Here is a 17,118-nt window from a genome sequence, read left to right as displayed (position 1 = left end):
AATCCGTTAGCAAGAGGATTTAACCAACAAAGACAACCATGGAATTAACAGGCTTTTTTGGCTTTTAATATATTTTTGAGTTAAAATAACACTTATCCCTAGCTTTGTTGCCTGTACCTGGAATCATGTCACTACATTTAAAATATGCTAATTTATTCTAGGCTTGTATGCTTTCTCTCTGCCTCACAGAATAGTGCTAGGCCTATGTAATTGATATAGAGTCTACAATCACAGATAATATGACCTCCAGACCCGAAATCAATGTTTATCTTTTCTGTGTATTGACTAGTGGCTATAAAGATGGCATAACCAGTATGCTAATGGTATTAAACACGGTCAATGCAGCGATCGTTGTGTTTTGGCAGAATGTCCTTGACCTAATGTTTAATTGTCGTAGTGTTCCTAGGGAATGTAATTAGTTCAGTAATAGGTGTGTGTGTGTGTGTGTGTGTGTGTGTGTGTGTGTGTGTGTGTTCAGTAATTGATGCAGACTCTGTATGTTCTTGTGTGCATGTAATTGTGTATGTGTGTGGGTGGAAAATTTACTTGATTGATATACAGTACAGTTTGCGTGTGCATCTGTGTGTTTGTATGTCTATGTGTGTAGGGAAGAACTACATATCTATGAGTGCATCATGGCTGAGTGATTGATTTTGGTGTGTGTGTGTGTGTGTGAGTGATTGATGTTGTGTGATTGAATGAGCGTGTGTGTGAGTGATTGATATTGCTGCATGTGTGTGTACCGTGTGTTCCAGATCCATACGAGCGGTCGATAAGTGGTGGATGCAGCCTCATCAGCATAGGCAGGTAGGAACCAGGGGACATTAGACAGCACATAGGTCAACCACACAAGATTGTCCATTAGGCCGAATTACCATCCATAACTGTGTGTTTGTGTGTGTGTGTGTTGACCATGATCCAAGCCATTGCCTCAACCACAAATACAACCACCATTAAGGGACGGAGAGAGATATAGGGGGAGAGGTGGTGTGAGATGTGTGTGTGTGTTATCCTTACATAATACCCTGGGATTTTGTCTGTCTGTCCTCCCCTCATTCCCCACGACCCTCTACACACACACACAAATTATTGAGCACTTATCTGATTAGAGGAAGGATTCAATCAAGTTGTCGCCCTGTCAAAGTGGGCGCATCTGGACAGGCTGTTTACTGAGAGCTGAAAGATTCGTAAGGAAGGAGAGGCTTGTTCATCAACCACACTGTTCTATGTGTGTGTCCTTGCCTTTCTCTGCGACTGTGTTTCTCTGAGATGGTTTGTTATATGTGTGGGTGTGTGTGCGTGCATACAAGAGTGCAAGTGTGTGTGTGTGTGCAGGAGGCTGTAAGATAATGTCTCTGATGTTAATGGGAAGTGTGTGTTGTGGCATGTCCAGGCGGTTCAGAGTTCTGTGTCACTGTCATGTGTCAGCTCTGATTGGCCCAACTGATGACATGAATATAGCCTGAGCAGAGCGCCTCTAGGGTTGTGTGTGTGACATGTACTGTATATAGGTCTGCCTCTAGGACCACATAAATGCCTGGTCCTGCCCATATGCCTGTAGCCCTACAGTAAGTGTCTATAAATGACCAGGTTTGGTTAATAGGCCAGAAAACTGACCAGACCAGACCACATATTGAAACCATGGGGTCTATTGACTGATTGGCCTTGCCAGACCTATAGTTCATCCTGTATGTTCAGCAGTCTTATGGCTTGGGGTTAGAAGCTGTTAAGGAGCATTTTGGTCCTAGACTTGGCACTCCGGTACCGCTTGACGTGCTCCACTACAGCCCCGTCGATGTTAGATTTTAGACAAAGTCTTTTTAAAGATGAACGGTATTATTCAACAATGTTGAACTGATGATGTGTATTTTATTTGTATGATTATGGAGCTTTTCTTTGTTTGCTTTTGAGGAAACTAATAGGCTCTTTTTTTTGGTGCATCGTTGAGTAGTATGAGTTTGTACCTGTTGTGCCTGTTCGACCCGCCTTTTCCTGTAGTCCTGTAGTCCACGATCAGCTCCTTTGTCTTGCTCACATTGAGGGAGAGGTTGTTGTCCTTGCACCACATCGCTAGGTCTCTGACCTCCTCCCTATAGCCTGTCTCATCGTTGTCTGTGATCAGGCCTACCACTGTTGTGTCATCAGAAAACTTAATGATGGTGTTGGAGTTGTGTTTGGCCACACAGTCATGGGTGAACCTGGAGTACAGGATGGGACTAAGTACACACCTCTGAGGGGCCCCAGTGTTGAGGATCAGCGTGGCAGACGTGTTGTTGCCTACCCTTACCACCTGGAGGTGGCCCGTCAGGAAGACCAGGATCCAGTTGCAGAGGGAGGTGTTTAGTCCCAGGGTACTTAGCTTAGTGATGAGCTTCGTGGGCACTATGGTGTTGAACGCTGAGCTGTAGTCAATGTACAGCATTCTCACATAGGTGTTCCTTTTGTCTAGGTGGGAAAGGGCAGTGTGGAGTACGATTGAGAATGTGTCATCTGTGGATCTGTTGAGGTGGTTTGCGAATTGGAGTCTAGGGTATCTGAGAGGAAGCTGTTGATGTGAGCCATGACCAGCTTTTCAAAGCACTTCATGGCTACCGACACGAGTGCTACGGGGCGGTAATCCTTTAGGCAGGTCACCTTCGATTTCTTGGGCACAGGGACTATGGTGGTCTGCTTGAAACATGTAGGTATTACAGACTCGGCCAGGGAGAGGTTGAAAATGTCAGTGAAGACACTTGACCAAGACACCAGACTTGGTCCGTCTGGCCTCGCGGCTTTGTGAATGTTGACCTGTTTCAAGCTCTTGCTCACATCGGCTATCGAGAGCGCTATCACACAGTCGTCCAGAACAGCAGGTGCTATCATGCATGCTTCAGTGTTGCTTCAGTGTTGCTTCAGTTGCTTCAGTGTTGCTTGCCTCGAAGCGAGTATTTAGCTCGTCTGGTAGACTCGTGTCACTGGGCAGCTCGCATCTGGGTTTCCCTTTGTAACTAACAAAATAGCACAGTTTTTTTTGTTTCACCTTTTTCTTTAAATAGGATAGATGGGCTATAGGGGCTACATTATATGTTGAATGTGATATTCTGCCTATAACCTCATTTCTATTTTATTCAGAGATTAGAGAAATTAATTGAATTGGAAATGAGCTATTATCAGGCTGGTTAATGCGATGCATGTCTGCTGAATTTGGAAATTCACCTGCATTCGGTCCCGCCCCAACCTACTCAGCCAATCAGGAGCCACTACTGCGATGCGGCCATGGCATACTGCATACTTTTTGCTAAACGGTACATGCTAAATAGAATGCGACAATAAGTACATAGTATGCAGTTTAAGTTTGTAGTACACAAGTATGGGTATTCGGCCATTGCTTTGGGTTTGGGCATCTCCCCCCACTCTCTCTTTCTAGCTCCTCTCATACTTCTGTTTCTCTCTGTCCATCCATCCATCCTTCTCTCCTTCTCTTCCTCCCACCTCTCTCTCTCTTCCTCCATCCCTCTCTCTCTTCTTCCATCCCCCTCTCTCTGCAGTGTAGCAACAGACTCTTGTTAGTTCTGTATAGTTGTCCTGGTTCAGTCTGGCTCAGCTCAGCTTGGCTCTGTGACTTTATTTACGGGGCTGTTTGACCACTGGAGGAAAGCCAATGTGTGTGTGCATTATTGCCTCATCCTGACAGTTCCCACCTCACATATATAACTCTCCAAGGGAGGGAGAGGAGAGAGGGAGATCGGCGGAAAGCAAAAGGGATGGAAGGAGAGAGCAGTAGATTGGTAGAGAGAGAGGGGGATGGAAGGCACTATAACTCAGTCCTCCTGCCTCTCTATGTCCTGCAGTCATCCTGTCATCCCCCTGTAGTTATCATGATTTATCTCTCTCACCCTGCACGTGCACGCACGCACACACATTTACACACACACATTCACACATGCACATACACACGCACGCACGCACGCAGTGAGGCACATGCACACAAATAATTAGTGTGATCGATAGACCAAAGCATCCACGTGGTAAAGAGGAGAAAACATACCACCAGTATACTCTATGGTTTTCAAGGAGTTGTATATTGTGACTCTGCTATCCTCTCTTCTGTCTTCTACCAAAACTCAAGGGCAACACACACATATTGCACACATACAAGCAAGCACCCTCACACACACACGTCAGCAACCTGACCTACACTAGGTGTTTGACTCTGTGTGTGTCCATGAGAACTGCCTAAGGCTAATTCTGAAGGCTAATTCAGCTGCTCTACAGTCTTATTACAGCCTACTGAGCCTAGCAGTAATGTTCTGCTTTAGCTTTAATGATTTACTTGAATAACCTCCTCTCTTCTATCCCCATCCCTCAATATTGTCTTTAAGCAATCGGTCCGCAAGCTCTCTCTTACCTTCCTCCCCCTCCCTTTCTCTCTCTCTCTCGCTCACTTTATCTTTCTCTATCTCCCTCTTTTCCTCACTGTGTCTCACTCTATCCCTCATATCTCTCTCCCCATCTGTCTTTATCTCTCTCCATCTCCCTCCCTCCCTTTCTCAATCACTTCATATTTCCCATTCTCTCTCTCTCTCTCTGCCACATAGCTGGTCTCTTTAGGATTTCAAATACATTTTGCCCCGTGGGCCGCATTCGGCCTTTAACAAGGTTTGGGGGGCCGGACTAAAAATGTGTTATATTTCCTCGCTGTCAAAATTAGAAAGAAATTGTCCTCTATTGTTTTTGGAATTTCCGATGCTCCCTTGCTAGCTTGCTAGCTTTTATTTTGCTGATTATTAGTGAGCTGGACACGGTCAAGAAACTGTATGAATGTAGGTCCATCCATCTCTACACCGTTTCGATTTGGTTTTAGCAACACAAAGAATCACCCGCGGGCCGGATTGGACCACCTGGCCGGCCAGATCCGGCCCACAGGCCATATGTTTGACAGCCCTACTACTAGGCAGAATGATTAATTATTGACAATGAATCAGCGTGTGTGAGGTAGAGACTGAGAGGGAAGGAGTAAAACAGACACAAAAAGAATGAGATAGGGAACGAAAGAGAGAGAGAGACATGGCTCTGTAATAGTGTGTGTATTTTTTATTTACAGTAAATACTTATTTTCTATGTATTTTAGTATTTTCAAATAATGTGGCCTGGATCAGCTACTTCTATCTGAAGTATTTGAAAGTATTTTAAAATCATTTCCTATACATGCATGGCAGTATTTAAGTACTTGTGTAAATACTGTTTATTTAAGTATATTCAAATACATGCCAATTCCTGTATTCAAGTATTTTTTTTATGCCAGTACTTTCTAAGTGTACAGTCGTGTCCAAAAGTTTTGATAATGACACAAATATTCATTTTCATAAAGTCTGCTACTTCAGAGTCTTTAGATATTTTTGACAGATGTTACTATGGAATACTGAAGTATAATTACAAGCATTTCATAAGTGTCAAAGGCTTTTATTGACAATTACATGAAGTTCATGCACATGACTGATGACAGCCCATTCTTATATAATCAATGTGAGTTAGTCAGAATTTGTGGGTTTTTGTTTGTCCACCCGCCTCTTGAGGATTGACCACAAGTTCTCAATTGGGATTAAGGTCTGGGGAGTTTCCTGGCCATGGACCCAAAATATTGATGTTTTGTTCCCCGAGCCACTTAGTTATCACTTTTGCGTTATGGAAAGGTGCTCCATCATGCTGGAAAAGGCATGGTTCGTCACCTAACTGTTCCTGGATGGTTGGGAGAAGTTGCTCTCGGAGGATGTGTTGGTACCATTCTTTATTCATAGGCTTTGTTCTTAGGCAAAATTGTGAGTGAGCCCACTCCCTTGGCTGAGAAGCAACCCCACACATGAATGGTCTCAGGATGCTTTACTGTTGGCATGACACAGGACTGATGGTAGCACTCACCTTGTCTTCTCGGGACAAGCTTTTTTTCCGGATGCCCTAAACAATCGGAAAGGGCATTTATCAGAGAAAATGACTTTACCCCAGTCCTCAGCAGTCCAATCCCTGTACCTTTTACAGAATATCAGTCTGTCCCTGCTGCCCTTCTTGACACTAGGCCATTCTCCAAAAGTCTTCGCCTCACTGTGCGTGCAGATGCACTCACACCTGCCTGCTGCCATTCCTGAGCAAGCTCTGTACTGGTGGTGTCCCGATCCCGCAGCTGAATCAACTTTAGGAGACGGTCCTGGCGCTTGCTGGACTTTCTTGGGCGCCCTGAAGCCGCCTTCACAACATTTGAACCACTCTCCTTGAAGTTCTTGATGATCCGATAAATTGTTGATTTAGGTGCAATCTTACTGGCAGCAATATCGTTGCCTGTGAAGCCCTTTTTGTGCAAAGCAATGATGCCGACACATGTTTCCTTGCAGATAACCATGGTTGACAGAAGAAGAACAATGATTCCAAGCACCACCCTCCTTTTGAAGCTTCCAGTCTGTTATTCAAACTCAATCAGCATGATAGAGTGATCTCCAGCCTTGTCCTCGTCAACACTCACACCTGTGTTAACCTCTCTAGGGTAGGTGAGATGCTAACGTCCCACCAGGCCAACATCCGGTGAAACTGCAGAGCGCTAACATTCTAAATACACCATTTGTTATAGTAAACATTCTTGTAAATACATGTATCTTACATCATTTAAAAGATGAACGTCTTGTTAATCCAGCCGCTGTATCAGATTTCAAAAAGGCTTTACTGCGAAAGCAAACCATGCGATTTTCTGAGGACAACTCCCCGCACACACAAGTATTACTAGCATTTTCCAACCAAGCATTAGCGTCACGAAAGTCAGAAATAACAATAAAATAAATGGCTTACCTTTGAAGATCTTCCTCTGGTGGCAATGCCAAGTGTCCTAACTACACAGTGAATGTTCGTTTTGTTTGATAACATTCATTTTTAAAGCCTAACACGAAACATTTGTAAACCGCTTGCGTCGTGATTTCCGTCTCATTTAAATTTGGACGAAGCGTTCGTGGTAATTACACACACTAAACGTTTATCCAGTCATGGTTGGTTTCATTGCAGTCCTCTGGTTGTTACTAACACAACCATACTTGATGGTTCTTTTCCTGGGACGTATTGATCGAAACAAACCGATTTGAAGACACCAATTAATGACCTCATTGCGCACCAGTGGTAGGACCGGTCTATCGTTGATTGACTGTATTTTGGCCCAATGACCACTGATCATCTTGAAATCTAGCTTGGAAGATAGCCAATGAGCTGAGGTAAACGGCAACATGTAATGGTTATACGCTCGAAGACCAGCCTTTGTCATAAACTCTGGCGTAAAAGAGGTTCATTCACCATTGCAAATCCTACTTGACGGAGCCACGAGTGTTACGCATAGCCGTACATAGTCAATAGCATTTTCAGCAAGTTTATATATTTAAACTATGGTGAATAAATCAGGAAAAGCTAAAACAAAGTCTACGTATACAGATTTAACACAAATTATAGAGGAAATTGATAGAGAAAGCGAGACCGAGTTGCTTCAGCACCTTCTGCCCCTCTATCTCTGTCCCTTCTGCTCCAACCAGTGGTGTTCACCTGCCCAGATTTATCTCTGCAGGCATGAATGTGCCTCAGGGCAAAAAGGGCACAGTAGGGAGACGTCGTTGTGCCCTTTGTCACAGGAAATGCCCCATCACCTGCACCACCTGTTCAGTAAGTCTTTGCTTTACAGCAGAAAGAGACTGCTATGGGCCATGGCACCAGCAGCACAACATGGTGTAGAGGACTGAGGGTCTTCCCAATATTGTAAATAGAAAATGTGTAAATAGTTACCCTTGTTAATTGTTTATGTTTAATTATTATTATTATTATTTTATTTAAAAAATATATTTTTTATATATTTTTTTTTGGGGGGGGGGGGGGTGTTAGAATAGCATATATGTATTTTGTATATAGTTATTTCCTTCAAAATGTATCACTGTACCAATTCGGCCACTTGGGTACATTTGTGTGGGACATCTGGGTGACTTCATGCTCAATGTCACGTAGCTCGCTCATTTTTGAAGTTTTCTGTCTAAAACTTTGCTCAGCTATTGTTGCCATCTTATGTTCTTCATCCCCTGCATCCTATCTGTATGTTTGGCTGTTCTTGGTCATTTGAAAGATGATGCAGCAACAATAAAAAACAGAAAACGTATGTTTATTTCCTTGTATTTTCTTCTACCAGATCTATTGTGTTATATTCTCCTACATTCAATTCACATTTCCACAAAATGCAGAGTGTTTCCTTTCAAATTATACCAAGAATATGCATATCCTTGCTTCTGGGCCTGAGCTACAGGCAGTTAGATTAGGGTATGCTTTTAGGCAGAAGAAGGTTGGAGTACCTTCAAAAAGTTAACGAGAGAATCACTGACATGATGTCAGCTGGTCCATTTGTGGCAGGTCTGAAATACAATGGAAATGTTTTTGGGGGATTCAGTTCATTTGCATGGCAAAGAGGGACTTTGCAATTAATTGCAATTCATCTGATCACTCTTCATAACATTCTGGAGTATGTGCAAATTGCCATCATACAAACTGAGGCAGCAGACTTTGTGAAAATTAATATTTGTGTCATTCTCAAAGCTTTTGGCCACGACTCTATTTCCAAATATATTCCAATATTCAACTACTTGTTTTCAAATAAAACATATCCAAATACTTACTTTCAAATGACTTTGAAAGTCATTTAAATACCCGAAATTGTATTTGAACCCAGGTCTGGTGCATGCGCATGTGTTTGTGTGTATGTGTGTGTGTGTTCAGTACTTCCCTACGTGTGTCAGTGATTAACTCCAAATGGCTCTTTTATCACAGGAATTAATGCTGCGTGACTCAACTGGAATTATTGGTAAATCTTTGTTGACGGAACGCTGTCAACATGAATTTATCCCACAATTAGTTAGACAAGTCGTTAGGATGAGGGGTAATTGATCGGCTGATAGATAAAACCTTAATGAGAATGATAAAAGAGAGGAGGAATGATCAGGAGAGAGGAGGAATGATCAGGAGAGAGGAGGAGAACTTGTCTGAGCTTTAAACCGTCATGACAATATTGAGGCATTGTTGCATTCAGAGATGAAATGGAGTAATTTCAAGTGCTCCATGTTACCAAGGATTTATTCAATGATGCCAGTTTAAAATACGTGTGATAACTCTAAATGTGGCTGTACTTGTGCATTTTAGGTATTTGTGTAAATACTGTGTATTTGAGTATTTTCAACTGCTTCGTTTGGATTATTGGATTCATTGCAGTATCATTACAGTGCCTTTTGTACATACATGTGTTTACAGCCCAGTGCAGTCAAAACGTGATTTTCCTGTGTTTTATATATATTTCCACACTATGAGGTTTGAATAATACTGTTAATACGGCCTGAAATTTGAGCCTGTTTTGGTTGGATGGAGTTTTGGCCTGCCCGGTGATGTAAGTAAATAGACCAATACCAGCTAGTTTTCAGGTTACATATCCCTCCCATTAGGCTCATCCAATTAGGGCCCTCACTCAGACCACTCCAGACAGTCCTAGCAAAAATTCTTGCTTGAGAAATGACTCTTCACTAAGAAGATATTTTACTTTATTTTTGACAATTTTAATTGAAAACAATCACAGTAAGGTAATTCATTGTTTCCCAGAAATAATTGAATATTGTGATAAAAATGGCTGTTTGGACCTTTTAATAGCTAACTCTAAAACCATGTAATACTGTTCAAACTTTAGAATCAGACTTTCCAATGAAGCAATTCCAATGTATTGAAGCGGTTCAGCCCCACCTTCAGCAATACACTGTAGGGGCTAGAGCTGAATAGTGTGTTTTTCTCCTGCAATATGAGAGAGAGAGAAGGAAGGAAGGAAAGAGAGACAGACAGACACAGAGAAAAAGAAAGAGAAGCATAGCGAAAAATGGTGTGAGAGAGAAGAGGTACTGTAGTGTGGTATGATCTTTCCAAAGACATTATCTCCACACTGCCTCAGTCCAGAGCTGCAGGGGATTTCAGTACTTGGCGGCAGGAATGTGTGCGTGTGAGCAAGTGTTTTTGTTCACGGTAAGCGTTGGTGTGTGTGTGTGTGTGTGTGTGTGTGTGTGTGTGTGTGTGTGTGTGTGTGTGTGTGTGTGTGTGTGTTTCTGTTCATGACAAGGGTGGTTGTGTGTGTTGGTGTGTATGTCCTTGACAGAGACCAGTTTCCAGTGATTCTCCCGCAGAGAGTGAGAGATGTGTAGACAGACAGACAGGTTGGAGGTCACAGTGACAGTGGGAATCCTAGCCACAGATCACCACTCCCTGTCATTCCAGCTGGGTCACACCTCACTTCCGAACTGCCCAACCACATCACGATCAAAGGCAGGAGAAGAGAGAGGGGTCAAGGTTCATAATGTAGCATTTTCAGGCATTTTAACTGTCATATTTCACTACTGTATGTTCTGATAAGATCTGTAAATTGATGTTCTGACACTTTTTTGGAGGGTGTGAGGAGAGAGGGGAGAAGGAGTGAGGTGAAAGTGGGTGAGGAAGGTGGTGAGAGAGGAGAGTTGTGAGAAGAGGGGGTGAGGAGAGAAGAAGGGATGAGGGTGTGAGGAGGATGGGTTCCATACAGTACAGTATAGGAAGAACAGTATAGAGAAGAAAGGGGTGATGAGAACTGAAGGGGTTCCATTATAGTACAGTATAGAGATACTTCAGACCCAGTGATGATCATGAAACATTCATGCAGTATGATCAGCATCCTCCTTCACAGCAGTATACCAGAGCCCTCTACCATACCAGAGTCCTGCTGTGTTGCCCTGACTTTGCTTCTGGCATTTACATTTGACATCAGAGTGTAGGCACAGTATATGGATTCATCTATCTTCGCTTGAGTAACGGCGGTTACATACAGGTAACTGCCAAAATAAAGGAAACACTTAAGTAAATGAGGGATACAAGGTATATTGAAGGCAGGTGCTTCCACACAGGTGTGGTTCCTGAGTTAATTAAGCAATTAACATCCCATCATGCTTAGGGTGATGTATGAAAATGCTGGGCAGGACATTATTTTGGCCATTATTTTGGCTACCATGGCTCTGCCCCCATATAATGACAATGCCCCCATCCACAGGGCACTAGTGGTCATTGAATGGTTGGATGAGCATGAAAACGATGTAATCCATTTGCCATGGCAGTCTCATTCACCTGATCTCAACCCAATTGAACACTTATGGGAGATTCTGGAGCGACGCCTGAGACAGGGTTTTCCACCATAGCCATCAACAAAACACCAAATTACTCGTGGAAGTGTGGTGTCGCATCCCTCCAATAGGGTTCCAGACACTTGTATAATCTATGCCTAGGTGCATTAAAGCTGTTCTGGCTTGTGGTGGCCCAACGCCATATTAAGACACTTGATGTTGGTGTTTTCTTTATTTTGACAGCTATCTGTAGGTGCTCCTTTGCTAGTTGTTCACACTGTATATGGATACAAGTCTGCGTCAGGGACCGATGTGTGTGTTCAATCAATCACAACAAATATATGTGTGCATGTGCCTCCCTGTGTGTGTATTCATCTAAAAGCAACCTCCTAGATTTACAGAAGATCTTTAACATTCTGTAGTATGTCAATTGATAGCAGTAAGTCTTACTACTTCAGCAGTTTCTCTCTCTCTCTCTCTCTCTCTCTCTCTCTCTCTCTCTCTCTCTCTCTCTCTCTCTCTCTCTTTCTCTCTCTCTCTCTCTCTATCCCTCCCTCGCCCTCTGGACTGTCACAGTGTTGTGGTTTCATTCCACCGCAGCCTCTCCTGATGTAGCTACCTTCATTTGGATATACAGCTGTTATGTTTCTCTCTTTTTTTGTGGTCTGCCTCCATCTATATTTTTTCCTCCCTCTTGCTGTTGCGGGTAAGGACTGCCAGGTCCCGAGGGAGAGGGCGTGTCTGTGTTTGTATGTCTATGTGAGTGTGTTTGAACATGCGTGCGTGCATACACTTGTGTACGTGTGAATGTCAGCCTGCATGCCTGTGCTCGTATGCCTTGTGTGTGTGCCCGCCACACTTGTGTGTGTGCCCGCCACACTTGTGTGTGTGCCCGCCACACTTGTGTGTGTGCCCGCAACACTTGTGTGTGTGCCCGCCACACTTGTGTGTGTTGAAGTGTGAGGTGGTTACTAAGCAGGGACAGAGAGGAGAGGAAAGGTAGTTTCCTTGTTGCTGCAGTCTGAACACCTCACCTAGTCGTTGTCAAGGGAGACTATCACCATGGTTACCACAGATGTGCGCTCTGGCTGTGTGCGTGTGTAGTTTTAGATCCTTTCTTTGCTAATGAGATGGGGTGTTAGCCCTAGACTGACTGATTCCCATGCTTCATTGTGAATGAGAGAAAATCCTTCTCATCTACTCATTATGATTCAACAGAGCCTCTTTTCTCATTCTCTGGTGGTCTTCTGCAACCAAATACTAATTGTTGGCAGTTATTAAATTAATATTCCTTTTTGATTGATTGACTATAGTAAAGAGTTGGAAAGTGTTTGTGGAATGAAAACATAGGGCTATGATCATTCTATTGAATGCAGTCCAGTGATGATGTCTGATTTAAAGGCTTACATTTAAAGAAAGCTTTGACCAATCTGGGTAATGATATGATTAAAACAGAGGCCCTACATTCCTTTCAATGTTTTACTGAATGTGTGATGTTAGTGGTGGTAGTCATACATCGTTTGGAGTTGATATTTCTCCTCAGAATCATTGCCTGTTACACTTTGATTTCTACTCATGTCAGTTTTCCTCTGGGACTGTGTGTGTGTGTGTGTGTGTGTGTGTGTGTGTGTGTGTGTGTGTGTGTGTGTGTGTGTGTGTGTGTGTGTGTGTGTGTGTGGCATTCTCTCTCTTCCAGAGCTGAAGACGTTAGCGCTTACTTTCTCTCTCTGCCTGCTGTGGCTCTTGACAGCACAAAGTGGGTCAATGTCACACACACACACGCGGTGTCTGTACCTGTTTTGTAACCAGCTATAGAACCGGAAGAGAAGAGGCTAGACCTCCAGGTGGTCTTTATGACAGGAATAGTCTGGATCTGGGGAAAGTTCTGTGTGGGTGGCTGTGTGTGTTGGGCCTGGAGAACGCTCTTTGCTATGAGGGGTGAGGGGAGAAGGAAGGAGCCTCAACAGGTTGCTAAACAAGAAGTTCTGAGGTCTATGATCTAGACTCTAGAGTTATCACTGTGGTCCAGCTGTCTCATACTTTATGGCATTAAAGACTCAGTACTGTGATTGATGAAGGTTTCACTAATGTAAAACTGTGTTTTTTTTACTAATAAATAGCTCTTATTGAACTTCCGTCCTCTACGAGTGACTTAATACCTTTTGTTGACTATGTTTTAGTTTGTAGTAGCATTGTAACTCTCCTCTCTTTCTTTTCTCTCAGAAGCCCTTCCACGGAGCTGCGTTTCTCCCAGACGGCAGGCGATGCATTCCGCCTAGACTCCCCACCTCGTTCCCCGACCAAACCGAGGCAGCCATGAACCCCGAGGAGGTGGAGCATGGCCAGGAGCTGATCGAGCACGTAGAAGCCGACCAGCCCCCTCCTCAACGCCGTCGCCACGACAACCACATTGCCACCAACAACGGTCGACCCCGGCAGCCTAGCAACCACAGTAGTGAAAACAACAACCACCCTGCTCCCCGCTACAGGAGATATAATGAGGCTCCTGGCGCAGGTGGCAGCAGGGTCAGAGGGCCCCCACAACGCAGGTCAACAGAGGAACCAGAGGCGGAACTTCACCTGGGGGCCCAGTCCACTCCCCAACCCCAGCAGCAGCAGCAGGCCCAGGGTCAGTCACAGCCCATCTTGCGTCCTGCAGTGACACGTTACCGCAGACAGGGGGACAGCGAGGCCAGGCTCAGAGCACAGCAGCAGAGACACATACAGAGACAGCAGAGAGAGGCTGAGAGGGTACACCAACAACAACAACAACCTCTGCCAGCCCCACAGCCTGTTCACTCTCTACCCCCAGAACGAGAAGAGCCGGAGGAGGATGAGGAGGAGAGAGGGAGGTATAGAGAGAGGGAGACAGAGGGGGATAACTCTGCGTTAGGCCGTTCGGCCAGCACGGAGAGTGCTTTCCACACACACACAGACCGGGCGGAGGGCGACTGCGTCATGGCCCTAGATCTTGAGGCAGAGGACGAGGGCGGTACTTACGAGGTGATGCTTCGCCCAGAGGCGGAGGGATACACAGAGAGCGCTGAGTCAGAGCAGCACCATCCCCACCCTCAGCCCAACCTGAACCTCAACTACCCCCCTCAGCCCCCTCCCTTACCCCGGGAACCCCTACCAGACGTTGGGAGACCCCACAGTCAGGAGGAGGCAGAGGAAACCCTGAACCCTGGTGGTGGTTACTCTAACTACGTCTACACCCAACCTCCCAACCTCCATGGGGGAGGGGCCAGGGTGCCGGGGGAACGGGACAGCAGCGTCAAGGAAGGGATGGAGCCTAAAGACGAGGCATATTCTGAAGCCTACCACTACTCCCTGACAGAACATGTGTATGAGGAGATCAGCGACGCCCCCTCTGCTGCTGCTGCTGAGGGGGCGACTCCTACAAATGCCAACGAGAACCTCCAGCAGAGAAAGGCGGCGTTCCGTCTGTTTGAGGGGGGGGACGGGGGCGGGGACTACTGGCAGCAGGAGGCAGTGGGGTCGAGGCTGCACCACTACGACGAGCGCTCGGACGGCGAGTCAGACAGCCCTGAGAAGGAGGCGGAGTTTGCTCCGTACCCGCGTGCAGACAGCTGTGACCAGGACGGTGAAGAGGACATCAACATGATCGTAACGGAAGTCAGAGAGAGTTCCAGCTCTCAGAGTCTGGAGAGAGCTGCTGTGGGGTTGGGGGAGGGAGGAGACAAAGAAGACATGATGAAAGGAGGAGAGGAAGAGGGAGACTCTTACAACTCCCAATCCGACGCCCCCACAGACTCCAAACATCCCAAGGGAGAGATGGAAAGAGAGGGGGATGAGAGAGAAGGAGAGGGCGTTCCAGCCCCAGCAGACAGTCCCTCTGAGGACTCGTCTGGGGTTCGTAACAGTCGTGAGAAAAGAGACGCCATCACCCTGGCCATAAAGGACATCAAAGAGGCCATAGAGGAGGTGAAGACCAGGACGGTGAGGTCACCCTACACCCCTGATGAGCCTAAAGAACCCATCTGGGTGATGAGACAGGACCTGAGTCCCACCGCTGAGTGTTGTGACCTGCAACCCTCACTAGGGGGCGACGTGAGTACTGGTTTGATACAAACACTAGTGGGTGTGTGTTGGTTTAGTCACCTCACCTGTGTGTGTGAGTGCGTGTGCACGCATGCGTAAATGTGTGTGCATGTGTGTGGTCACCTGACACACTGTAATGAAGCTGGTTGCTTAATAATGATGTAATTCTTATATAAAGATACAGTAGATAGCATCTTGAGTTACAACCTCAGACTGGTCAGGACAGGAAAGAAGAAGGGTCTGTTAATAGTCTGAAGTGGCTTCCTTTCCTTCCCTTGTCTTCTTTCTCTATCTTTATTTATATGAAAAGGCAAGATAGGTGAGAGCAATATGGAGGATGCTCACTATGAAATTAGCTCGTCTCTCCAGTTCTTTCAAATCAGTACAATAGAAGGAGAGGAGGTAAGGAAAAGAGGAATCAACTTTAGACTATTGAGATACAGCCTAGGAAAAGGTTTGGTTGTATTTTGAATGTATTGGATCATGGTCCAGAAAGGCAACAGCAGAAGAGCTGAATAACACATATCCTTCTGGTTTCAAGACCACAAGATTAGACTCCTCCCCCTTCTTCCTCTCTCCCTCATTTATCTTTCTCTTTCCCTCTTTTCTGTCTCACCATCCCCTTCTCACTTCATATCTCTATAACACGTCATCTCCCCTTTTATCTTCCTTCTCCCCCTCCTCCTCTCATTATCCCTCTTTCCCTCAGAGGGGTTGTTTGTCACATACTGGTTTTGCTTTCTGAGTAGTGGCTGTGACGACAAATGATCCTCCTCCCCTCACCGTTTGACTGCTGCAGTAGCTATAGCGTGGGTAGGTTGGTTGAATCGTTTGACCAGCGGTCTCATCTCATCAGTATTCCTCCTAGCTCTGTGGTTGCATGCCACCTTTCCTCTCGTAGCTTCTCCACTACACAGTCAGCCTTGCAAATGGAGCTGTCTTGGCCTGCCAGACCTCGACAGCCTGACACTGATAAGAGGGGGGAGGGGGTAGAGTGTAGGTTAAGAGAGGAAAAAAGAAAAGGGGAGGATGGAGAAGCGAGCATGAGAGAGTGAGGGAAGAGTCGGAGAGGATTGCTGAATTACGGAGTGCGAATTATACCGTGACATTCAGGGGTCACTATTTTTTTCACGGGACCTCCTATGTTTTCAGAATATTTTTTTATGGGCCTAATAGTAAAGACGTGTCTTCTTTTATTTTATTTTGACACAGAGGTGGGCATGTTCGTTTAATTTGGAATAAGCTTTTATTTAAAAATGTACCACTGTAGCAGTACAAATTGCATTTTAAACAAATAGGAGAATAGTTCAATTAGCATTATTTAGAGACACCCCACCAAAGTTAGACTTTGTTGCATTTAGGGAGACTCCTGTCTCATTCAGGGAGATGGCATGCTGATGTCAATCAAATCAAATCACTCAGGCCTTACCGTGAAATTCTTACTTTACAAGCCCTTAAACAACAATGCAGTTCAAGAAATAGAGTTAAGAAAATATTTACTAAATAAACTAAAGTAATAAAAAAATACATATATATAAAAAATAATCAAGTAACACAAGAAAATTACATAACAATAACCCAACCCCTGTTACAGCGGTTAAAAAAAAATCTGACACAGCGGTTGCATTAAGGAGAGATATATCTATAATTCCATGTTTATAACTTGTATTATCATCTACATTTATGATGAGTATTTATGTTGAATCGATGTGGCTATGCAAAATCATTGGATGTTTTTGGAACTGGTGAATGTAACGCGCCAATGTAAACTCAGCTTTTTTTATATAAATATGAACTTTATCAAACAAAACATACATGTATTGTGTAACATTAAGTCCTATGAGTGTCATCTGATGAAGATCATCAAAGGATAGTGATTCATTTTATCTATATT

At 44.6% G+C, this 17,118-nt stretch overlaps 1 protein-coding gene across 5 annotated transcripts in view; it reads left to right on the top strand.

Annotated features, from left to right (window-relative positions):
• The window catches only part of apba1a (amyloid beta (A4) precursor protein-binding, family A, member 1a), a 96,862-nt gene that overhangs the window by 49,692 nt on the left and 30,052 nt on the right, over window positions 1-17,118 (top strand). For 3 of the 5 annotated variants that reach the window (XM_021606637.2, XM_021606631.2, XM_021606632.2), the window contains one exon: window positions 13,386-15,233. In XM_021606637.2, the coding sequence (XP_021462312.2) occupies window positions 13,479-15,233 (1,755 nt within the window). In that variant the 5' untranslated portion in view covers window positions 13,386-13,478. Of the gene's footprint in view, window positions 1-11,746; window positions 11,869-13,385; window positions 15,234-17,118 lie in introns of those variants that run through there. The other 2 variants (XM_021606635.2, XM_021606633.2) reach the window with 2 other exon arrangements.

This window comes from Oncorhynchus mykiss, chromosome 6 (genome assembly GCF_013265735.2).
Source record: "Oncorhynchus mykiss isolate Arlee chromosome 6, USDA_OmykA_1.1, whole genome shotgun sequence".
Taxonomy (NCBI): domain Eukaryota; kingdom Metazoa; phylum Chordata; class Actinopteri; order Salmoniformes; family Salmonidae; genus Oncorhynchus; species Oncorhynchus mykiss.
This window is presented reverse-complemented; position numbering and strand designations above follow the sequence as displayed.